Source organism: Elephas maximus, chromosome 6, assembly GCF_024166365.1.
Source record: "Elephas maximus indicus isolate mEleMax1 chromosome 6, mEleMax1 primary haplotype, whole genome shotgun sequence".
In the NCBI taxonomy this organism is placed as follows: Eukaryota; Metazoa; Chordata; class Mammalia; order Proboscidea; family Elephantidae; genus Elephas; species Elephas maximus.
In genome coordinates this window covers 135,954,752-135,980,228 of record NC_064824.1, presented here as the reverse complement: position 1 = coordinate 135,980,228, position 25,477 = coordinate 135,954,752, and the positions used below count along the sequence as shown (strand labels likewise).

At 43.4% G+C, this 25,477-nt stretch overlaps 2 protein-coding genes across 5 annotated transcripts in view; one reads left to right on the top strand and one right to left on the bottom strand.

Annotated features, from left to right (window-relative positions):
- The window catches only part of LOC126078229 (UDP-glucuronosyltransferase 1-6-like), a 220,496-nt gene that overhangs the window by 24,044 nt on the left and 170,975 nt on the right, over positions 1–25,477 (bottom strand). The window lies entirely within an intron of this gene.
- Positions 11,126–11,836, top strand: LOC126078231 (dnaJ homolog subfamily B member 3-like). Its single transcript, XM_049888496.1, has one exon. The coding sequence runs from the start codon at positions 11,126–11,128 to the stop codon at positions 11,834–11,836; it is 711 nt and encodes a 236-aa protein (XP_049744453.1).

Below are 25,477 nucleotides of genomic sequence, written 5' to 3'. Positions count from 1 at the left end.
GACTACACCAGCCTGAGACCAGAAGAACTAGATGGTGCCCGGCTACAACCGATGATTGCTCTGACAGGGAATGCAACAGAGAACCCCTGAGGGAGCAGGAGAGCAGTGGGATGCAGACCCCCAATTCTCATAAAAAGACCAGACTTAATGATCTGAGACTAGAAGGGCCCCGGAGGTCATGGTTCCCAGACCTTCTGTTAGCCCAAGGCAGAAACCATTCCCAAAGCCAACTCTTCAGACAGGGATTGGACTGGACAATGGGATAGAAAATGATACTGGTGAAGAGTGAGCTTCTTGGATCAAGTAGACACAAGAGACTATGTTGGCATCTCCTGTCTGTAGGGGACATGGGAGGGCTGAGGGGGTCAGAAGCTGGCTGAATAGACTAGAAAAGAGAGAGTGGAGAGAAGGAGTGTACTGTCTCATTAGGGGGAGACGAATTAGGAGTTTATAGCAAGGTGTGTATAAATTTTTGTATGAGAGACTGACTTGATTTGTAATCTTTCTCTTAAAGCACAATAGAAATTAAAAAAAATAATAATAATGGAAATGAGGTATACGATAACCTTGTGAGGGTATTGTTGTTGTTAGGTGCCGCCGAGTGAGTTCCGACTCATAGCGACTCTAATTTCAACAGAAGGAAACACTGCCTGATCCTGCATCATTCTCACAATTGTTGTTAGGCTGCCCATTGTTGCAACCACTGTGTCATTCCATCTCATTGAAGGTCTTCCTCTCTTTCACTGACCCTCACTTTACTGAGCCTGATGTCCTTCTCCAGTGACTGGTCCCTCCTGTAAGTAAGTGAAACAAAGCCTCACCATTCTCGCTTCTAAGGAATATTCTGGCTGTACTTCCTCCAACACTGATTCGTGTGTTCTTCTGAGAGTCCATTGGTATATTTACTATTCTTCGACCACCCACCACAATTCAAATGCATCAATTCTTCTGTCTTCCTTTTTCCTCTCAGTAGCCGTCAGCCCAGATAGCTACACTCTTCCTTCCCCATAGTGGGGCACAGGCCCATTTGCTAGAGTATCTTTGGCTAGTTCTCAGTTAGTACCCTTCATTCATTTGTTTAAAAACAAATATTTTCTGAGTGTGTATTATACGGTCAAGGAGCTGATATTTATGGAACACCAACCATGTGCAGATGCTTTGCCGGGTATTAAAGATGTAGCACATGGCAGACAAAGTCCCTGCCCGCATGGTTCGTAGAGCAGAAGAGACAGTGAATAAACAATTAGCTAAATGAAAAAGGAAATGATCACAGTATTCAATGTGTTGTGAAGGAAAAAGCACAAGACGCTGGCTTAGGGACAATGCTCCAAGAAAGTAACATTTATACTAAGATCTGAAAAATACGAAGACAGCCATGCAGCAAATTCAAGGATGCTAGAGAAAATGCCTTCCATGTTTATTGGAATTCCCACTGTGCACGCGTAGCCTCAAAGTCTTAAATTCAAGGTGAAAGTGAAACACAATTGTGTTCTCTTGATTTTCTTTTTAATCCTTCATCACAATGCTAAAACACTTCTCTTTAATATCTCTCTTATTTGGAGATGCTGGCTAGATCTTTTCCTTTTGATCTGAGATTTGCTTATTGGCTTGGTATTATTTCATCTATGCCTTTTTCTTTCTCTATAAGAGAATTACAAATTTTTTTCTATTGTTATGTTTCCTCATTTCACTTTTAATAAATTGATAATGCCTCTTTCTTTCTTAACCAGACCACTCCATCAAACACAATCCATCCAACAAGTCATTGGGTCTGAGAATCGTAGAGTCAGGAGATCCACAAGGAGCCGTTAGCTCTCTCTCCACGTTGCAGATGAGAAGTCAGAGCCCCATAGAGGTGATGTGGGAAAATTGTGGTCACACGGTGTTATGCGTTGAGTTGTGTGCCTCCAAAATATATGTTGTAATCCTAACTGTTGTATCTGTGAATGTAATTTGGAAATAGAATTTTCCTTGTTACATTAATGAGGCCATATCAGTGTATGGTGTGTCGTAAACCTAGCCACTTTTCAGATCTAAAAAGAGCAGATTAGTCACAGAAGAAAGGAAGTGCAAAGAGGGGAAGGCAGATGCCACATGAACATGGCTAGGGACCCGAGGAATGCTGGGGTTACAGAAGCTGAGACAAGTATCTTCCCCAGGAGTGGACGGAGAGAAAGCCTTCCTCTAGAACTGCTGCCCTGAATTCAGACTTCTACCCCCTTCAACTGTAAGAAAATTAATACCTGCTCATGAAAGCCACCCACTTGTGGTAGTTATGTTACCACAACACTAGTAAATTAAGACATGCAGTAATGGGGTGGAGGCAGGCATCAACCCTGCCACCTGGTTTCTCCCTTGGTGTTTTTTCTACCAACCACAGCTCCTTCTTGCTATAACCACCACATGATCATTTAAAACATGAATCGTATTGGAGGAACAATGGAAATTAAAACTCAATACTTTGCATGAGTGATTAATAGTCCCTTAGTAGGAGCCAGACTTAGCACCCAGAAGCACTTGGACTAGCCAATAGATAATCGATATCTGATGAACAAATGAATGAGTTCCCACAGGGAGTCCTTCCTTGGCCCATCATCTGAAGGAGCACCTCCTGCCATTCTCTATCACCCACTGGGATTTAGAGGAGGATGTGCATGCTACTTCAAACCCTGGAGGAGAAAAAAATGAATATTTCAGGGAATGAGGCACAAGCTCTTTTTGCCTGATCTCAGAGTCTGGCTGGTTGTTCATTTATTAGAAGAGTAGAGACTGCAAGAGCAATCTTCCCATCAAAATATCCAGAAACTAGAGCTTCAGCCAGGACCTCAGAGGCAGCCTTTCCTGCCAGGCTCTGTAGACATCAAAGAACTTCTTAATTAATCTTGAATCTTGTATGTCTGGCCCAATCAAGGTTAAATGCATGATTGAAGGTCAAGGCGTGTGCTGCTCATCTTTGTTTTCTGCTTGGTTCCCTGAGCACAGTGCTCTGTGCTTAACACGTTTAGCACTTGTTCCATCTGATTCCTATTCAACGGAGCACACAAAAGAGAATGCCCGAATGGTGAAGCGCTCAACTACTAGCTGAAAAGCTGGTGGATCAAACCCACCCACAGGTGCCTCAGGAAATAGGCCTGGCACTCTGCTTCTGAAAGGTCACAGCTTTGAAAACCCTATGAAGCAGTTCTACTCTGTACAGAGGGGGTCACCACGTGTCCGAATCGACTCTGCAGCAACTAACAACGTCCTTTCCTCAAGTCTTGCATACAAAGAAATACCCCAGAAGATGGTGTTAAATGGCAGGTATAAGTTACAGCTCAGACCTAGGAGACTGGCAAGGTAGAAATTACCAAAGAGGGCATTAAAAGCTATCTCAGCATGCCCATTCAGCATATACCTGGGGCAGGTTTGCCTTCCCAAAAGGGCTTGTAAGAATATAGGCATGCAGTCTTTCCACTCAAATACACACCTGGGATAGTGGTTTTTGGGTAACACAGTTGATCCCACCAATAAAAACGATGTTGGGCATGGTAGGCCTGGGGTAATTCACTACGAAGTCATTTCTGAGCAGCCAGACAGATCCAAAGCTCATAAGGTCCTGGACAGTCACATCTCTCCGAAGGACTTCGGAAGCTAGTGAAGCGAATGGCGAATAAACTGCACTGCACAGGAAGGGCTGGATGAAGGTGATCAGCATGTTCTTCACCCGCTGCAGAAAGGTCATGTGATCTGGGTTCACAGACAGAGACCTGGGCACGTAGGATGGTGGGCTGGGGCACTGAGTACCGTCAACGTCCAAGCCACATGGCAGTCCATTCAGGAAGTACACTGCAGGCAGGGACAGGTACTGAGCCACAATGGAGCCACAAGGAAGGAAAGGGTCCGTCAACACAGCCTCGAAGCCACTGGCCGCCAGGGAGGCCATGAGGTCTTCGTTGTGCAGTAAGTGGGAACAGGTGGACAAAAGCATGGCAGAGGTTCTTTTGACTCCCTTGTACATTTTGATCACAAGCTGTAAAAATGGCTCGTTCTCAAAAACATCATGCCCCAAACTGACGAAAATTGCTTCCAAGTCCTCCTTTTGGAAAGGCACAGGAAACTTCTTTAAGGTGTAAAATGCTCCTTCCTTGATGTTCACAGATGAGGCAGGGGCCACCACGACTATTTCATGTCCGCTCTGATGCAGCTGCTGGATGACCGCAACCATGCTGAGCCAGTGGCTGCCATCCATCGGAACCACCAACAGCTTCCCACCCTGGGACCCCGAGGGGCCAAGCACACACAGCAGCAGGCTCAGAACCAGTGGATGCAGGCCCAGGACAAGGGGACGCAGACCCTGCAACCCGTTGGCCATGGTGCAGGGCATTTGCTACTGAGAGTGTCTCTCTGCCAAAGGTTCTCTATCTCGCAATGACACGTTGCAAGAACCAATCTATACGCCAAGTTAATTTTTGACTTTTTGTCACACACTGATGACTGTCATTTGGCCAAAGAGACCAGGAAGCTTACTTTTAGAGATAAAGAGGGTGGAGCCTTACTGGGTTTCTTAATAGGCAATGATTGTTCAACTGGTTGGTGTTCCTTATAAACCATTCAAGCCCTATTCTTGATTGACCACAGAAGGCAAAGGATCTCCAGTACCTTTGACTTCATGTTGCTAGTATTGCCACGGACCAAAAGAGTGTTGCCTGAGAGCAAATGAGACTATTTTGTGACCAATTAGATTTCCTCTTCAGAAATGAACCAGAAAGTTGACTATGCCTTTTCAGAAAAAGAAGAACATGGTGTTAGCAGCCCCACCTTTGGTCCACAAAAACCTTCAGGAACAGTCTTTCTCTGTGGCTCATTATTTCATTTGTTCATTCAACAAATATTCATTGAGTCCCAGCATGGTGCTGGCCTTGAGTCTCCTGCCCTCCCAGAACTCATGGTCCATTAAAGTAGACAGACAGACAGCCAATATAAACAGATAGATGGAGACAGTGAATTTGTCGTTAGTGACTGTCAAGTCGATTGTGGCTCATGGCAACCCCATGTGTGCAGAGTAGAACTGCTCCATAGGGGTTTCAATGTTGTGGCCTTTTAGGAGTAGATCACCAGATCTGTCTTCTGAGGTACCTCTGGGTGGGTTCCAACCACTAAATTTCAGCTAGTAGTCAAGCACTTAACCCTTTGCGCCTACCCAGGGACTCCACAGAGACATCAGAAACTGTGAAAAGTGTTAAAAGGAAACAAACAGGGGGAAATGGAACCAGTGGCATCACTAGGGAGGTGTGGGTGAGGACCATACTGGGAGACACTGTCAGAAGGTTGACACAAAAATGACTGTCTATAAGATTTTTGTGCAGTTGCTATGTGATGGATCACTTTATATGGCCTTTCTTGCCATGATTTTGTAACTCTCACCAAATGATTGGGTAGGACTATGCAAATAAGGTACTTGTGGCCCACCAAGGGGATTGGACTGCCTGCTAAAAATGCAAATGAAGTGTATGGTACCCTTGTGAGAGTGTTATTGTTGTTAGGTGTCGTCGAGTGGGCTCTGACACATAGCAACCCTAATTTCAACTGAAGGAAACACTGCCCAGTCCTGTGCCATCCTCAGAATTTTTGCTATGTTTGAGCCCATTGTTGCATCCACTGTGTCAATCCATCTCATTGAGGGTCTTCCTCTCTTTCACTGACCTTCTGCTTTACCAAGCATAATGACCTCCTGGGATTAAAAATCAGTTGCTGTGCTGTGGTCTGCCAGAAGTACAAACAAATCAGTCTTAGAAGAAATGAAACCAGAGCACTGCTTAGAAGCAAGGACGGAGAGACTTTGGCTCCCTTACTTTGCACACATCATCAGAAAAGACCAATGGCTAGAAAAGGACATCACGTTTGATAGAGTCAGCAAAAAAGGACATCATGTTTGATAGAGATGTGCAATGACACAATAGGCTCAAACATATCAAAGATCATGAGGATGGCGCATGACTGGGCAACATTTCATTCTGTTGCACGTAAGGTCACCAAGAGTCGGAGCCAACTCAATGGTAACTAACAACAACAAACAGCAAAAGTCAGTAGTAAAGTTGTGATCCCCACAGTCATCACCCAGTCAAAATAAATGGAGAGAAGGCATATGGCAAGACCATGAGGACAAGGAGAATGTGCTCACACAGCAACACTCAGCACCAGTGGGTGCCGCTAGAGATCAAGGGAAGGTCAGGAATAAATATGGCAGTTACTGAACAGAAATGGCCCTCCAGAAGAAAGGTAGTAAATAGAGTGCAGACAGTACTGACCTTCTCACTGCATTCTTTGAGGATCCATTGCTGCTGCACACAATCCCAGGATGAAAGCATTTCCCCAGCATTTTCACCCATGCACATCACTGGCCACTCATACCTGGGGGTGTGCTAGGAGGGGCACAGAGAAAGCTGCTATCTTCAAAGCCTCAGAGCCCCTAGTTGTTGCAAACAGTTAACTTACTCGGCTGCTAACCAAAAGGCTGGAGGTTTGAGTCCCCCCAAAGGTCTGAAGATCTACTTCTGAAAAATCAACCATTGAAAACCCTGTGGAGTACAGTTCTACTCTGACACCCTTGGGCTCAGCATGAGTCAGGGTCCACTCAATGGCAAATGGTTCGGAGTCCCTGGGTAGTACAAAGGGTTAATGAGCTTGGCTGCTAACCAAAAGGTTGGAGTTTCGTGTCCACTCAGAGGCGCCTTGAAAGAAAGACTTGGTTAACTACTTCTGAAAACTCAGCCATTGAAAACCCTATGGAGCATAGCTCTTCTCTGACACACATGGGGTCGCCATGAGTTGGAATTTATTCAACGGCAACTGGCAGTAGTGGTGGTGGTGGTTCTGTGGGACATATAAGCAGAACCTTCTCTTTCAGGTGCTTAGAGTCTCCCTGGACCACCATACCTCCTCAACAGACCTTCAGTCTTGTAAGTGCTTAAATGTGGACATGTGCATACACACACACACATACAAACACGCACCCCAAAGTTCCTCCTCCCTTCCCCAAGCACCCTCCATTCTCTAGGACCTAAATTCTGGGGTGAGCAAAAAAGAAGTAGCAATTCTTTTGCTTTTCGGTATTGCCATTAACTGCAATTCTGAAATTCAAAGTCCAATTTAACCTTCAGGGGTCATAATTCTTCCAAAGTCTGGATGCCATGAGAGTTCATCTGCAGATTACACAGGGCAAAGGGACTGCAAACACGCACAGTCACCACCTGGTGATTATATAACTCCCCTGCATCACGCAGAGCCTCCAAACTTTGAGGCCACTGTATAGCTGAATAGTTTGGTGCCAGGGAATGTTATTTACCTATCTGGATACCAGGCAATCCACCTTCACTCTCAACAATTATGACTGAGAACCATTACTAAGCCGTCCAGTACAGTTTCTGCCTCCAGAATCTGAGCAGACCTGACACTTAAAATCCATTGTTAATTCCCTCATTCGCCAAATATTTACTGCAAGTGTGCACCCTACTGTGTGCCAGGCATTGTGCTAGGAGCTGAGGCTAGAAAACCAAGTCAGGAATGGTCCCTGCCCTTAACGGGGCTGTCCAGTGAACAATGACAAACTCACAACCAAGCAATATCAGGGCAGGCTGAGGTGCACTCTGGCGCAGGACACACGTCTGCGGCTCTGTGAATACGGAAGCTTACATGGTCTGACTTCAGGCGCTATTGGAGAGCTGGGTGTTGGTGAAAACATTCTGGCACCTAATTAAAGAGGTGCTCTCTTTTTACAATGAAGCCAGTAGTTAATAGCCCAACACTCCAACACTCTCAGCCTCTTTGATCAGATGGAAGTTGGTTGTTACCAAATGAAAGAAACAACATAAACAAGTCCATTGCCCTCTGGATAATCTATGGGACCCCCCAGTGGGTAGCAAAGCTGTCTTCCTTGCTTCTGTGTAGCATTTCGCTTCCACTTTTACCAAAGTCCTCATTTTATGCTACATTCTGTCCTAGTTAGCAGTTTGGTAACAGTCTCTACTATTAGACTGTATATTGCCTGTAGGCAGGGCTTCAGCTTTTGAATCACTTTATTCCAGGGTCAGTCCCATTGTTTTGCTGACAGCAGGCCCTCAGAAACCCATTCTGTATGGATGTAACTTCACTTCTCCCTTTACTTTAGGCCCCATGTCCGGTAAGTGCTGAATCTGGATCATTCTACCACTGTCTCTCAGACCTAGCTGCCAGGGTCCTGTTTCAGGACCTCAGATCACCAGCCTAAATTATGGGCTCAGCCCCTCACCCACTGTCTTAGTCATCTAGTACTGCTATAACAGAAATACCACAAATGGATGGCTTTAACAAAGAGAAATTTATTTTCTCAAAGTCTAATAGGCTAGAAGTCCAAATTCAGAGCCTCAGCTCCAAGGGAAGGCTTTCTCTCTCTGTCAGCTCTGGAGGAAGGTCTTTCTCATCGATCTTTCCCTGGACTAGGAGCTTCTCTGCACAGGAACCCTGGGTCTAAAGGACGCGCTCTGCTCCCAGTGCTTCTTTCTTAGTGGTACGAGGTCCCCAACTCTCTGCTTGCTTCCCTTTCCTTTTTATCTCTTGAGAGATAAAAGGTGGTGCAGACCACACCCCAGGGAAACTCTCTTTACATTGGATCAAGAATGTGACCTGGGTAAGGGTGTTACAATCCTACCATAATCTTGTTTAACATAAAATTACAATCACAAAATGGAGGACAATCACACAATACTGGAAATCATGGCCCGGCCAAACTGATACACACATTTTTGGGAGGACGTAATTCAATCCATGACACCTCCTATCTGTCCCTTCTGATTCACTACATCAGCTGTCCCCTGTCCCACCCCACTCTATCACCACCTCTGCAACCTTGGCCAAAAGGTTCCCATGGCCTAGAATAAAATTCAAACTCCACAGCCTTGCCTTCAGAACTCCCTGGGAATGGTCCCCAGGCCACCAATCCAAGTTCATTTCTCCTCTCTAGCCCTTCTCCTTAACCCTCTCCCTCTGCCTCTTACCCTACTGCCATTTAGGGTCATTTGCCCCTCCCAAACTTGCTCTAAACTTTGCCACTTTGTGTGCGTGGCTCACACTGAACCTTACTCCTGACTGCTTACCAAGTGCCATGTCCACGGTATGTTCATTCTCTCGAGGCAACATAAAGTCAGCTATTTGTGCTGGTGAGGTAACAATTCTCTACCGTTGGAGCTATTACCCTTTATGATGAATGTTAGAAGGTTCATTGGTTAATCATTTTCTTCTTGGAACTCAGTGACTTTTGCTGCTGTTATCCCAGAATTTATCAAAACAAAGAATATAGTATCAAAGGGAATGATGAGAAAGCAGAAAATGCAAACAAGCAGCTAAGATATTGGCCATTTTGTCAAACACTAAGAAATGCCAAAAAGAAAGTCATGGTCTCGATAAAGCAGTTTTAGAGGAACTAATCGTTGTATCAAATACCCACAGCAGTATAAATATGGCCAGCACATTTTAATATAGTAGAGCAGAGGTTCTCAAAGGATGGTCCAGGGAACCCTGGGGGTCCCCAAGAATTTTTCAGGGGAATTTCACCAAGTCAGAGCTATTTCTATAATAATGATGTCATGTGACTTTCTCACTCAGGTGCACAGTGGAGTTTTCCAGAGACTGTACAATGTGAGATAGAGCAAAAGGTTGAACACAGAAGCAGATATGAGAATCCAGCTCTCTTCTATTAAGCCAGATACTAAAGAGATACTATAGGGTCGCTGTGAGTTGAAATCAACTCAACGGGAACTGGTTTTGTTTTGTTTAGTTTTTAAGAGAATTGCAAAAACATGTAAAACCATGCCTCTCTCTAATTTTGGGGGGTTTTGAAAAGCATTTATTTGCTCATAAAAATGCGGTTTATATTAACATGTAGTGGGTTTATTGTTATTATGAAATTGCTTAATGAATTTTAATTTTCAGTTTTCATTTCTAATGCAGTTAAGTATTAACAGCAATAGCTCACATAAACAAAAGCAAATAGGTCTTGGGGCCAAGTAGTGTGAAAAATGCTGTCCTAGACAAATGATATGACTATCCTTTTCCTGAGCCCTGGATCAGATTAAACCTACTCCCATCACCCTCCCCCTGCCCCAGGCCACTGGGGAAAGCCTGACATTAAAACCTACTTTAAGAGAAACATTTTCCACAGCAGCCAAAGTCAAGGCCACTGTCGTTGTTGTTGTTGGGTGCCATGAGTCAATTCCAATTCAGCGACCCTATAGGACAGAGCAGAACTGCCCCATGGGGTTTCCAAGGCTGTAATCTTTCCGGGAGCAGAGGATAGAACCACTGGTAGTTAGAACCATCTACCTCTCGTTCAGCAGCCTAGCGTTTAACCATTGCACCACCAGGGCTCCTTCAAGGCCCACTAACCAAGAAATCCATTGCCTACTCACAGAGACCCTAAAGGACAGAGTAGAACTACCCCATAGTTTCCAAGACTGTAATCTTTATGGAAGCACACTGCCGCATCTGTCTCCCACGGATCCGTTGGTGGTTTCAAACCACTGATCTTTCGGTTAGCAGCAGAGTTCTTAACCACTGAGCCACCAGAGCTCCACCAAAGCCCACCAAGTTCCCCTTTTTGGTACTCTATTTGAAGACTGGAGCCCTGGTGGTGGAGCAGTGATTAAGAGCTCTGCGGCTAACCACAAGCTTGGCGGTTTGGAACCCCCGGTCCCTCCTTGGCGAGCAACTCTACTCTGTCCTATAGGGTTGCTGTGAGTTGGAACCCACTACGCTGCAACGGGCTTGAAGACCACACCTGGGAACTCATATGGGTGGAGCCAGGTAGGTAGATACAGTTTGTGGGAGTGGGTGTAGCCAGGGATGGGCAGGGCCGCAGTGTCCCCTGCGTGATTACGTCACCAGTGCGTCCTAGGGGGTGGGGCCAGCCCAGGGCGCACTGCATTCTGGGATGTGGCGTCCCGTTGCCCTCGACCAATGAGGCGCCGCCTGCGTCACAAGGGGCGGTGCCCCTAGCCCCTAGCCGCGGTGGGCGCTGGGTCGGAGTCCTGGGTCGCCGTGCCGTGGCCCCAGGCCCAGCCCGAGCCAGGAGGAGTCCCTCTGGGCTGCCACCCCGGGTGCGCCGACGTCCAACATGGTGGACTACTACGAGGTGCTGGGCGTGCCCCGGCAGGCCTCGTCTGAGGCCATCAAGAAGGCCTACCGCAAGCTGGCGCTCAGGTGGCACCCGGACAAAAATCCCGAGAACAAGGAGGAAGCGGAGAGGCGGTTCAAACAAGTGGCCGAGGCCTACGAGGTGTTGTCAGACGCCAAGAAACGGGATGTCTACGACAGATACGGAAAAGCAGGCGTGGATGGCGACGGCGGCGGGCCCTTCGAGGACGCCTTCGACTTCGTCTTCACCTTCCGCGACCCAGCCGAGGTCTTCAGGGAGTTTTTCGGCGGCAGGGATCCGTTTTCCTTTGACTTCTTCGGAGACCCGCTTGAGAACATTTTTGGGAGTCGGAGAAGCTCCCGGAGAAGCAGAAGCGGAGGGTCCCTTTTCTCCACCTTCAGTGAATTTCCAGCTTTTGGGAGTGGTTTTTCTTCTTTTAATACGGGACTGACTTCTTTTGGTTCCATGGGAAGTGGGGGCCTCTCATCCTTCTCCATGTCCTGTGGAAGTGGTGGGTCCGGCAACTTTAAATCCATGTCGACTTCGACCGAAATAGTGAATGGCAAAAAAGTCACCACCAAGAGAATCATCGAGAATGGCCAAGAAAGAGTGGAAGTGGAAGAAGACGGAGAGTTAAAGTCCCTGATAATAAATGGCAAAGAGCAGTTGCTGCGCATTGACACCCAGTAATTTCAGTCCACCGTTGATGTAAAGGACATTTAAAAGGTAGCAGGACATTTTGTTTTGAAGATTGTACGTGAACTCTACTTTAAGGGCAGCTGTACTCAAGAATTTATAAACAGTTCATGCAAACGCCTATTTGTCGTTATTATTGGGACCACAGGAATAGGACCTCTGTTTGTCTTTAAAACTGGTGTAAATATCAGTATGCAGTTTACCGTTAATTATACGTAACCCCAAGGCAGATGGTGAAGATTTCGTAGGGTTAGGACAAAATGTTCGCCACAGCAGCCTGAACTTTGCTTTTCCATTTTGTTTGAAGTGCGAGCCAGGTAGTTTGCTGTGTAGTTAACATTGTAGAGATGAATCGTATTAGATCAATACATGAGTACTTTGTTGTTGTCGTTAGGTGCTGTGGAGTCGGTTCCAGCTCCAACATAGGGTTTCCAAGGAGCAAATGGTGGATTTGAATGCCAACTTTTTGGTTAGCAGTTGAGCTCTTAACCACTACGACACCAGGGCTCCATATTTTAGTACATAATAGTGGTAAATAAGGTGTTTGCGGGTGGCACAAATGGTTTGCACTCAGCTACTGAGAAGTTTGCAGTTCAAACCCACCCATCGATGCCGCAGAAGAAAGTCCTGGGGATCTTCTTTCATAAGATCGTTGTTATTAGGTACCACTGAGTTGGTTCCAACTCATATCGACTCTGTGTACAAAAAACCAAAACACTGCCCAGCCATGCGCCATCCTCACAATCGTTGCTGTGTTTGAGCCCATGTTGCGGCCACTGTGTCTGCAACACTGACACATCTCTGAGGTTCTTCCTCTATTTTGCTGTCCCTTCTAACAAGCACAGTGTCCTCCAGGGATTGGTCCCTTCTGTGACCATGTCCAAAGTATGTGAGACAAAATCTCACCATCCTCACTTTGAAGCATTCTGGCTATACATCCAAGACAGGTTTGTTTGTTCTTCTGGCAGTCTGCGGCTTATTTAATATTCTTCGCCAGCACCATAATTCAAAGGCACCAGTTCTTTAGTCTTCCTTATTCATTGTCCAGCTTTCACGTTTATACGAGGCAGTTGAAAACACCATGTTTTGGGTCTGGTGCACCTTAGTCCTTAAGGTGACGTCTTTGCTTTTTAACACTTTAAAGAGTTCTTTTGCGGCATGTTTGCCCAGTGCAATAGGTTATTTAATTTCTTGACTGCTGCTTCCATGGGCGTTGATTGGGGATCCAAGTAAAATGAAATCTGTGACAACTTCAATATTTTCTTTATCTATCATGATGTTGCTTTTTGGTCCAGTTGTGAAGATTTTTGTTTTCTTTATGTTGAAGTGTAACCCATACTGAAGCCTGTAGTCTTTGATCTTCATCAGTAAGTGCTTCAAGTCTTCACTTGCAGGAAGCAAGGTGGTGTTATCTGCATATTGCAGGTTGTTAATGAGTCATCCTCAAATCCTGATGCCGCATTCTTCATATAGTTCAACTTCTTGGATTATTTGCTCAGCGTACAGATGGAGTAAGTATGGTGAAAGGATACAACCCTGACGCACGCCTTTCCTGATTTTAAACCATGTAATATCCCCTTGTTCTTTTTAAATAACTGCCTTCGTAAGATTACAGCCATTGAAAAACCTATGGAGTGCAACTCTACCCTAACACACGTGAGGTTACCATGAGTCAGGACTGATTCAAAAGCAACAGGTTTAGTTTCATGAAAGATACGAATATATTAATAATATATTTGGTTTAAAATAAGCATAGCTTTTAGTCACACATGATGCTGGGGACATTGGAAGAGTTGACTGTTGTTTAATGTTAAGCCTGGGCTTTTCAAGAAAATGTAAACCTGGCAGCGTGAGGGTATTAGTTTCCTACAGCTGCTATAACAAATTACCACAAACTTGGCGTTCTAAAACAACATACATTTAATCTCTTAGAGCTCTGGAAGTCAGAAGTTCGAAATCAGTTTCACTTAACTGAAATTGAAAGTGCCGTCAGGGTCGTGCATGCATTTCCCAGCTTCCAGATCTACACTGGGCCCTTGGCTTTAGGGCCCTTTGTCTAGCAGCATAGCATCTGGTTTCAGTCATCACATTGTTTCATTTTTTCACTGGTCAAATCTCCCTCTCCCTCTTAGAAGGACCCTTGTGATTACATTTGGGGCCCACCCAGATCATTCAGGATAATCTCATCTCAAGATTCTTAATCACATCTACAAAGTCCCTTTTGCCATCTAAAGTAACATTCAGAGGTTCCAGGGATTAGGACCTGGATGTCTTGGGGGGCAGTGGGTCTTTGTCATTTGCTTAATACACAGAAGTGAATAAATTGTAAGGTATTTGGTGCAATCACTCAAGAAAAAATCTGACACTGGCAGTCTGTTAGCACCCAAAGGGGTGGGGAACTAAAGATCATCTTTAACACCATGGAAGGCATGTGGAGAATTCTGCAGTACGAAAGACACACATCCTGAAAATTGGGGTGGGTGGGGAGGAGGGGGTATATTCTATATTAGAGGAAACAAGAAATTTTTAGAAAATGTATGTTTAGATGTGAGAATACACAAACTATGAAACCTGTAAAAAGGAATGGTAGGAATAAAGCTGACATGAAGGCAGAGATCAAAGTCATCTGCACAGACAGCATTCTTTCTGGAAGCCTTTCAGGTGAGCCTTGGGCACAGCCACACTATAAATAGATAAACAGACTAACATTGACCCCTGTCCAGGGCATATCAATGAGTCACAGGATTTCCCCCTGGTTTCACCTTCCAAACCTCCTTCCTCCATCCCCATTGCCCGCCTTTCACTTTGTATTTGGCTCTTGTTCAGGATTCAAACGTTTGCTCTCAGTCTGCCCCATGCCCACAAACACAGACCTGTACCACCCATTGCTCCTGATAGTAACTCCCAAGGTTATAGCCCAGAAGCACCTCAGAAGACAGGCCAACAATCTGTTTCTGAAAGGTCACAGCCTTGAAAACCCTTTGGAGCAGTTTACTGTGCACACATGGGGTTGCCATGAGTCAGAATCGACTTGGATGGCAACTAATAACAACACTGATGACTCCACAAACTAAATGCAAATCAGATTGCCAGCCTGTACTCAACTTGGTTCTACAACTCTGGTTGAATCTGGAAATGTGACAAAAGTATTTCCATAAGGTTACACAGAACTATCCCACCACCATGCATGGAGCATTGCTCCTACCAAGTTAATTTGGCACTAGTAATTGGGTGAGACACTATACGCCTATCAGAGAGAGTAGTGTTCTGTTGGTACAGTTTATGGCCCCAATGGAAACCTTTTTGGGCATAATTGCCTTGGGGTAGTGCATCACAAAGTGTCCCATCCACCATGGTTATCTTTAAAGAAAAGTTTGCATAAGGTTTGAGAGCAAAAAGGCAACTGAACTGGAAGGCAAAAAATGTGGCCTGTTCTTGATTCTTTCCAGAAAGATCACATGGCTCAAAAATATTGTTAACAAACTCAAGCAGTATATGAGAATGGGTTTGAGTTTCCTTTGGTGCCCTTAAAGCCCAAACTGCATGGTGTGACATGTAAAAAATACATAGCAGAAACACAGAAGGATTCAGTTGTCACCTATGCAGAAATAGAAGAGTGTCAGAATGAGCAAGGAAAAAGGAAACTTAAAAAAAAAGGAAATAGGATACAGTAAAAAGAATGAACTGATACTAAATGGAAAAAATAAAGTCAAGCATATACATTGTATGGACAGGTACTTATACTGAAAGAAACCATCAGGTTGGCGTTTTTAAAATGCAATTCATGAGGAACAAATTTTTTAAGTTTTTTTTTTTAAAGTTAAACATAAGGAAATACCAGTAATAAAAGAGGGGTAGTGATATGGATACCTTATTAAAGGATATTATTTAATGATAAAGCAAATTTTATGAAGAAAATACAACCATAAACCTATATGCACCAAACAATTTAGCAGCTATATGTCTGCTAACCAAAAGGTCAGCAGTTCAAATCCCCCAAGTGCTCCTTGGAAACTCTGTGGGGCAGTTCCACTCTGTCCTATAGGGTCGCTGTGAGTCGGAATCGACTCAACGGCAGTGGGTTTTTGGGTATGTATAAAGCAAAAACTATTAAAAATCCAAATATGACTTGAACAAAATTCAGTTATTAGAGGATTTTTAAGACAACTTTTTCAGAATTGGGAAGATTTTTTTAACTGGAAAAATTGATTTTTGCATCAAATAAATTTAACATAATAGCTATATATATAAAGACCCTTACAAGAAATATACATTTTAGGTGTATCCGTGGAGCATTTACAAATACTGATCATGTGCTGTCTAATACACTAGACACTAGTTACATATGACTATCAAGCCCTTGAAATGTGACTAGTCCAAACAGATATGCTGAAAGTATAAAATACAAATCAGATTTTTAAAAGTTAGTATGAAAGGATTTTAAAATATTTCTTTAATAATTTTATATTGAGTACATGCGGAAGGGATAATATGTTTATATATTTGGTTAAATAAAATTTATTAAAATTAATTTTAACTATTACTTTTTTTAAAAAGTCTTCAAGAATTTTTAAAATTACATATATGGATTTAATTATATTTCCATTTGACATTTCTGTACTAGACCACAAAGAAAACCTATTAAGAAATTTTTTAAAGTAGCGACTTCACAAGAAACATTCTCTGATTATAATCCAAAATAATTAGAAAAAAATAAGGGAAAGATGACCACAAAAGTATCTTAACTATATGGAAATTAAGAAACCGCCTTGTAGATAGTCATTGCATCAAAGAGAAAGTAAAAAGCTGAAATCCAAATTATCTAAAAAGCAATGTGAAAAAGCGATTTATACCAAGACGTAATGGAAAAAGAAAAAGCTTTATTTGAAGCCTTCAATCCTTTATTTTTAAGAAAGATTAAAAAGCAAAGGACTTTAATATTTTTCCAAGGAAATTAGTAAAACAACTACAAAAGACACAAGGATAAGATAATTCATTTTAAAAAGATAAGCTGAAATTAATGGAATAGAAAACAAAAACAGAAGAAAGAATTTAAAAATCCAAAAGTTGTTTCTTTGAGAAGACCAGTAAAATAATTCATCCCATTGTAAGCCTTTAGATTAAGGAAGAAAGAAAAGGGAGAAACACATAAAAGACTTTGACTTTCATATTTGTGGAAAAATTACATAAGAAGAAAAATCCAAGTGTAAACCAAACCAAATAAGGAAGGGTAACAAAATCTCGAAAAGAATTTAGTGGGACAAATATGAAAATTGTGTGCCCATTGTGTATAATACATGGTGAAGCTTTAAGTGTAAATGATCTTTTATGCACCAAATAAATTGGCACCAACGTGTGTAAAAGAAGGACAGCAACACATGCGGAAGTTGTCATGAATGCAGTTATAGTTGGAGAGCTTAATCCGCAAATGCAAGTCTATAAAAGAGATGGTAGTCAAACAAGGACGCAAGAAGTTCACTTGACTGACATGAAGAACTACTAGGATAGAGTTTTTGAGCTAGCTGAAGGTCAGGGTAGACCCAGACCACAAGATCATGGGTCTCTGAGGTTAAGTAGTTTTTATAGCTGGGATCCAGATGACACACCTTGTCCTACTTGTAGTAATAACAATAACAGCTAATATTTATTAGGTGCTCACTAGGACAGCATCAAATCAGAATGGCTAGGTATCATTCCAAAGGTCATCCAGCTAGAAAAATGGCAGAGGATTTGAACCAATGCAGCTAACGCCAGAAAATATATTCACACAGAAAAACTAAAAGAAAATAGCAACACTTTTAAAATGCCTTTCTACTTTTCAACATTTTTGCAAATTTAGTAGATACACATACAGTGAAACTTGGTAGGACTGTCTTGTTTTTCAGGGTCTCACAAGTTTTTCACCTTTGACAGATGCAGTCTTACCACATTTCTATTGCTATTAGTGGAAAATATTGGCATTTTCCTTCTCTGACAGGTTTCCACCTTACACAGGTTCTGGATTTCATGGGTTTTACTGTATAATTTATGACTGGATAAATATATTGCATATAGGAAAAAGAAAACCAAGTCAAATAGACACCCTATGGTTTAATGAAATGGAAAAAAATGACATTCAGAATCCTTTACAATGATGTAAGAATAAAAAAACTATAACAGATCTAAAGTCATGGAAGCTAATATAAATTAAATGAATATGACATAAACCCACCATGTGTCTGTCAGTTTGTCATACTGTGGTGGCTTGCATGTTGTTGTGATACTGGAAGCTTTGCCACTGGTATTGCAAATACCAGTAGGGTCACCCTTGGTGGACAGGTTTCAGCAGAGCTTCCAGACTAAAACAGATTAGGAAGAAGGAGCAAATAGTCTGAGAAGCTGGACTATATGAAGAAGAATGTGATATCAGGGTTGGAGGAAGATTCATCAACAACCTGCATTATGCAGATGACACAACCCTACTTGCTGAAAGGGAAGATATGAAGAAGAATGTGATATCAGGGTTGGAGGAAGATTCATCAACAACCTGCGTTATGCAGATGACACAACCCTACTTGCTGAAAGGGAAGAGGACTTTTAGCACTTACTGATGAAATCAAAGACCACAGCCTTCAGTATGGATTACACCTCAACATAAAGTAAACAAACATCCTCACAACTGGACCAATAAGCAACATCATGATAAACAGAGAAAAGATTGAAGTTGTCAAGGATTCAATTTTACTTGGATCCACAATCAATGCCCATGGAAGCAGCAGTCAAGAAATCAAATGGTGCATTGCATTGGGCAAACTTGTTACAAAAGACCTCTTTACAGTGTTAAAAAAAAAAAAACAGAGATGTCACTTTAAAGACTAAGGTACACCTGAACCTTTTGCATGTGAGAGTTGGACAATGAATAAGGAAGATCAAAGAAGAATTGATGCCTTTGAACTATGGCGTTGACGAAGAATATTGAATATACCACGGACTGCCAAAAGAAAGAACAAATCTGTTTTGGAAGAAGTACAGCCAGAATGCTCCTTAGAAGCAAGGATGGCAAGGCTTTGTCTCACCTATTTTGGACTTGTTATCAGGAGGGACCAGTTCCTGGAGAAGGAAATCATGCTTGGTAAAATAGAGCGTCAGGAAAAGAGAAGAAGACCCTCAACGAGATGGATTAACACAGTGGCTGCAAAAATGGGCTCAAGCGTAGCAACGATTTTGAGGATGGTGCAGGACACAGCAGTGTTTCATTCTGTTGTACATGTGGTCACCATGTGCAACTCAACAGCACCGAACAACAACAAAATGACATAAATAGACTGAATTCACCAATCAAAAAAAATGGTTCACTCAGAGTATTAAGAAAAAAAATTCAACCCCCAACAGTCCTATTTAAATTAAATACCCAAATATTGAGGGTTAATATATGATATCTCTGAAATTATTGGTAAAGAGTCGTTCCCAACACGGAAACCTGGGCTTGGTTGGAGTGTGCTCGGGTGGGGTTGATTTGGTGGTGTTGCCAAACCCTCCTAACACACCTTTTCCGTTTTAAGCCCACTTCCCTTCATCACAGTCTCTACCTTCACTGGTTCTTGGGTTCATAGTTTTATCTCCTCCTTTACCCCAACCACCATCTTTTGGTGATCTCAGCATTCCAAGTAGAAGACCCATTTGACATGCAACCTTCATAATGCCTTCCCAAGTCCGGTATGTTCCCACATTCTACACCAAGCACCAAAAACCAGTTCCTGGGCAGGCAACATCCTGTCAGGAAAATTCCACCACTGAAATGTTGGAGTCTTTATTATTTCTTCTCTGATCACAGGCCACCAACCTGCCCTCTCTGGAGTTGTCTCACCTCCATTTAACTTATTCAACCTCTTTGGAACTACTACTTCCTTTGGGTGTTAGGTCACATCTGTCATCACATCTCCATCCTTCCAAGATGGGGCCACTAAAAACTCTCATGTCCACAAATGCAATTTGCTCATTTCTTCATCCTTCTACACAACACCTGCAAGCAATAAACCCCAGAAGGATCAGTTCTACTGACAGAAGTGTACCTAACAGAAAATATCATACAGGGCAATTAGTGTTAAATTCTTCAATGAGCTCTCGCAGCTGGCCAAGGAAACTACAAAGCCAATAAAAACTGTTCGTTGGCATCCCACAACCCCAGTGGTGCCCAGGGCATGTGCCAGACTTCCCACACCTTAGATACAATCCTGACTTTCATGACTTGATTTCTGGCTCCTACACAGTTGATGAAAATTGCACAACTATGAAGATGGTACCTTTACAAATGGACAATCTAGGTTGAGGAACACCATTGCTTGTCAATCATGTTATAGATCCTCAACTCTCCTCTCATTCCTCTCAGTAACCATTCCAAATGTGAACTACCCTACTGTTAACACTTCAACAGTTTATCTGACAGAAGGCTGTTCAAAGGAGAATGAGAGGTAGAAATCTCTAGAAAGACTGGTAGATCAGTAAGCTCTTGAAAGTAAGTTTTTAAAAAATGTGTTCTGTCTGGTACACTGATTGAGTAGGGGCATCAATACAGACCTGAGAGAGTGGCTTTCTGTGGGCACAGTTTATGCCCTCAATGAAGACCATGTTGGGCATGATTGACCTGGGGTAGTCTATCACAGAGTCTCCTCTGAACAGCCACACAGACCCATAGCTGAAAATGTCCACGATGGAAAACTCCCTCTGAAAGAGCTCAGAAGCAAGGCTTGCAAAAGGAGCAAAAAACATACTGCAAAAGGACTGCAGGGCCAGAGGATAGAGCATGTTCTTGACCCTTTGCAGAAATGTCATGTGGTCTGAATTCTTTGTTAATAACCTAGGAATATACGAAGATGGGTTTGGGCATTGCGCACTCTCAAAATCCAATTCACATGGAATGGAACGCAAAAAATACACAGCAGAAACTGAAAGGTACTCAGCCAGCACTGTCCCACAGGGATTAACAGAGTCAGATAAAACCACCTCAAAGGAACTATCATTCAGATACCTGATCAGGTCCTTGTTATACAAAAGACTTGCATAAGACCTTTGATAGAATGCAACCACATTTAGAAAAATTGCGATTGCTTTAGAAAATGTCTTGAGAAAATGTTCAGTTTAAAAAACCCAGGTGACTCTGGTGCAGGAAGAAGATCATATTCATCCTCAGTGTATGGAACCTGGTAGGTTTTCAGGGTGAAGACGTCTTCTCCTTTGATGTGCACATTCACCTTAGGCTCCAGGACAACTGCCTGGGGGCCCCGGGCGTGGAGCTTCTGCACAGCCTTTCTCATGCTGAGCCAGTGGTTGGGCACCACCAGCACCTTCCCGCCCTCAGCCCAGGGCTCAACACCCAGCAAGAGAAGCAGCACCCTGAGTGCTGACGGGGACCCAGAGTCTCACAGCCATCTCAGCAGAAGCCAAAGCCACTGACTTTCCCCGTAGGCTGTGCCTACTACGTAAGTTTCCTTCATGTTGTCTTATCACTGAGCCACTTAGCAAAATGGCATTTAACTGGAAGACAGAGTATCCTCCTTAAGTTAATCATTACACAATCAATCTAAACTTTCACCCCATTTTCCGGCCCTTCTGCCTCCACCTAGGGAGATTGACCCCACTTCACCCCCACCTTGGAAAAACTCATCTGACCCTGCTGACTTTTCTGGGGAGTATTCTAGTCCACTCTCTTATTTTTCATCCAGTTTCTAAAGCAAATATGTGGGCACTCATGTCATGCCATCATCTCCTACTTCTCTGTGAGCCATGTTCTACCAGGCTGTAGCTAAGCTCTGAGGCATCACTGGTGCCCTAGACCCCAACTGTAACCTGCTGCTGGTTGGGACAGTTTGGTGCCTCTTAAAACTCTTTCTTCTCAGTGATGGATAACAGGGAGCACATCTGAAAAAGGTGTACTTTCTCTAAATAGGCAGTATCTCTGGTTGTGTTCATTTTCCACACCAGAATCTTCCTGTAATGTCCAGGGAAGACACTGCTCGAAGACTCGGCTTTCAAATACAGTAATACCTGGAGGAACTCTGAACTTAAGACTTGAATACAACGCAAGAATTGGTAGAGAATTTTACATCTACCCCATGGAGACTTGCAATTATCCAAAGCATTAATATGCAGGAAAGCCTTAGCAATGCTACCATGGGTTCAGGTAGCATCTGCCTCCCAGGGCCTGCTACCATGGCACAGGAGGGAACTGTGATCTGGCCTCAGATCTGACCCTGTCTGAAGGCTGAAGTTCCCAGTCTTCTGTTACTCTGTTCGGAGACTGCTGTGGACTTTAGCCTGGTCTGTATGACACTCTGTAGTTCAAGTTCAAGCTTTGACCCAAAGTCATTTCAGGTCCCAAGTCCTGATAAGAATGGATTCTTCCAGAACAAGACAGGGTACATAATTTCGGGGGCCCATTGTCCAAATTGCAACATGGTGACAGCAGCGCATTAAACCAAGCACGGGCCCTACTGAGGACATGTCATGCACCCAGTAGTCTGAGCCTGCTCCAGAAAGCCACTTTCTTGTAGGCTCAACAAGATACTGATGCTTCCTTGTGTCTGCCCTGGGCTAGCTCCTTGGGCTGTCCAAACTTCTTTCACTGAGTGCACCCTTCGGCTTCTATGTTATCTGCAACAATGGCATTCTGGCCCAGGCCACCATGACTAACTCAGTCTTCCTTTTGGGAGGGAGTCATTGCCATTAGAGATCCACTCTGAAGAGATTCCACCATGGGACAGATGGACACTTGACCAGACAGTTCCTATGCTGGACTAAGCCTTGCTTACAGTGCTGTCTTGGTAATCTAGTGGTGCTATACCACAAATACCACCAGGGGATGGCTTTTACAAAGAGAAATTTATTCTCTCATGGTCTAGGAGGTTATAAGTCTGAATTCAGGGTGCCAGCTCTAGAGGAAGGCTTTCTCTCTCTCTGTCAGTTCTGGAGGGAGGTCTTTGCCATCAATCTTCCCTGGTCTAGGAGCTTCTTAATGTAGGAATCCCAGGTCCAAAGGACACACTCTGCTGCTGGCACTACTTTCTTGACGGTATGAGGTTCCCATATATCTCTGCTCCCTTCTCTGTTTATATCTCAAAAGACATTGACTCAAGATACAATCTAACCTTGTAGATTGAGTTCTCACTCATTGACATAACTGCCTCTAATCCTGCCTCATTAGCAACATAGAGGTAGGATTTACAACACATAGGAAAATCACATCACATGACAAAATGGTGGACAGCAGCACAATATTGGGAAACATGGCCTAGCCAAGTTGACAGATATTTTGGGGAGACACAATTCAATACATGACACTTGCTTACTGGGCCATCTGCCCCTGGTTCCTACGTCACACTAGCTGCAGCTCTGCAGAGAGCTTTTTTATCACCATGCCCCTCATAACCACTAATCTTCTTTTGTCCCCATGGATTTTCCTATTCTAGATATTTCATAGTCATGAAATCATATAGTATTTGACCTTTTGTGTCTGGCTTATTTCACTCACTTCTCAAGGTTAACTCATTTGGTGGCATGTATCAGAACTTCGTTTCTTTTTATGACTGAATAATACTTCATTGTGTATATATGTTGTTGGGTACCATCAGTCCATTCTGACTCATAGCAACCGCATGTGATAGAATGGAACAGACCCTATGTGACAGAGTAGAACTGCCCTCTGGGGTTTTTCTTGGCTGTCGTCCTTATGAAAGCAGATTACCATATCTTTCTTCCACAGAACCTTTGGGTGGGTTCCAACCATCAAACTTTCACTTAGCAGCCTATGTATATAAAAAAAACAAACAAACAAAAAAACACATTTTATTTATCCGTTCCTCTGTTGATGGATGTCTTAGTTCAGATTCTCTAGAGGAGCAAAACCAGTGAAGCATATATAGATATAAAAAACCCACCCAGTGCCGTCGAGTTGATTCCGACTCATAGTGATCCTATAGGACAGAGTAGAACTGCCTTATAGTGTTTCCAAGGAAAACCAAGGGAAACCCTGGTGGCATAGTGGTTTAATATATAGATATAGACAGAGGAAATGGCTCATGGATTGTGAGGGCTGGCGAGACCCAGATCCACGGGCAAGATGGCAGGCTAAGACTTCTGCTGGCTCACGTGGTTGCAAGGGCTGAAAAACCCAGAATCTGTGGTCCAGGTGGAAGACTGGAGGCTTCTGCCGGTTCATGAAGTTGCAGGGGTAGGCGAATAAAAATTCTGAGGGTCAGGCAGCAGGCCAGAGACTTCTGCAGGCTTTTCTCCCCAAAATCAGAGGTCAGCAATGAGAAGAGTGCAGGGCAGAAAGAGAATGAGAGCTTTGCCAGGACACACATTTATATGCTGGAGGCAGGCCTCGCCCCCAAGGAAACTCCCCTTTCAACTGATTGGCTGCTCACATCAGATCACAAAATGAAAAGTGATTACATAGTGCCTGCCAAAGCACTGAGAATCATAGCCTACCTGAGTTGACATGTAAAGTTAACCATCACAGTGGACAGTTAGGTTGTTTCCACCTTTTGGCTCTTGTGAATAATGTTGCTATAAACATTGTTGTTTATAATTGGTATGATAATTTTTATATTTCAAGAAGCTGGACTATATGACGAAAAATGGGGCATCAGGAACGAAGGAAGACTCATTAACAACCTGAAACATGCAGATGACACAGCCTTGCTTGCTGAAAGTGCAGAGGACTTGAAGCACTTACTGATGAAATCAAAGAGCACAGCCTCACTATGGATTACACCGCAACATAAAGTAAACAAACATCCTCACAACTGGACCAATAAGCAACATCATGATAAAGGGAGAAAAGATTGAAGTTGTCAAGGATTTCATTTTACACGCATCCACAATCAACACCCATGGAAGCAGCAGTCAAGAAATCAAACGATGCATTGCATTGGGCAAATCTGGTGCAAAAGACCTCCTTAAAGTATTAAAAAGCGAAGATGTTACCTTGAAGACTAATGTGTGCCTGACCCAAGCCATGGTGTTTTCAATCACCTCATATGCATACAAAAGCTGAACAATGAATAATATAAGGAAGATCAAAAAAGAATTGATGCATTTGGATTATAGGGTTGGCCAAGAATATTGAATATACCATACCAAAACTGCAACCAAACCGACTGCCATCGAGTCGATTCTGACTCATAGCGACCCTATAGGACATAGTAGAATCGCTCCATAGAGTTTTCAAGGACCCCTGGCTGATTCAAACTGCTGAGCTTTTGGTTAGCAGCTGTAGCACTTAACTACTATGCCACCAGGGTTTCCTGAATATACCATAGGCTGCCAAAAGAAGAAACAAATATGTCTTGGAAGAAGTATGGCTAGAATGCTCCTTAGAAGGAAGAATGGCAAGACTACATTTCACATACTTTGGACATGTTATCAGGAGGGACCAGACCCTGGAGAAGGACGTCATGCTTGGTAAAGTAGAGGATTAGCAAAAAAGAGGAAGACTCTCAACAAGACAGACTGACACAGTGGTGTCAACAATGGGCTTTAACATAGCAATGGTTGTGAGGATGGCACAGGACTGGGCAATATTTCATTCTGTTGTACATAGGGTTGCCATGAGTCGAAACCACCTGGATGCACCTAACAACAACAACAACAATTATT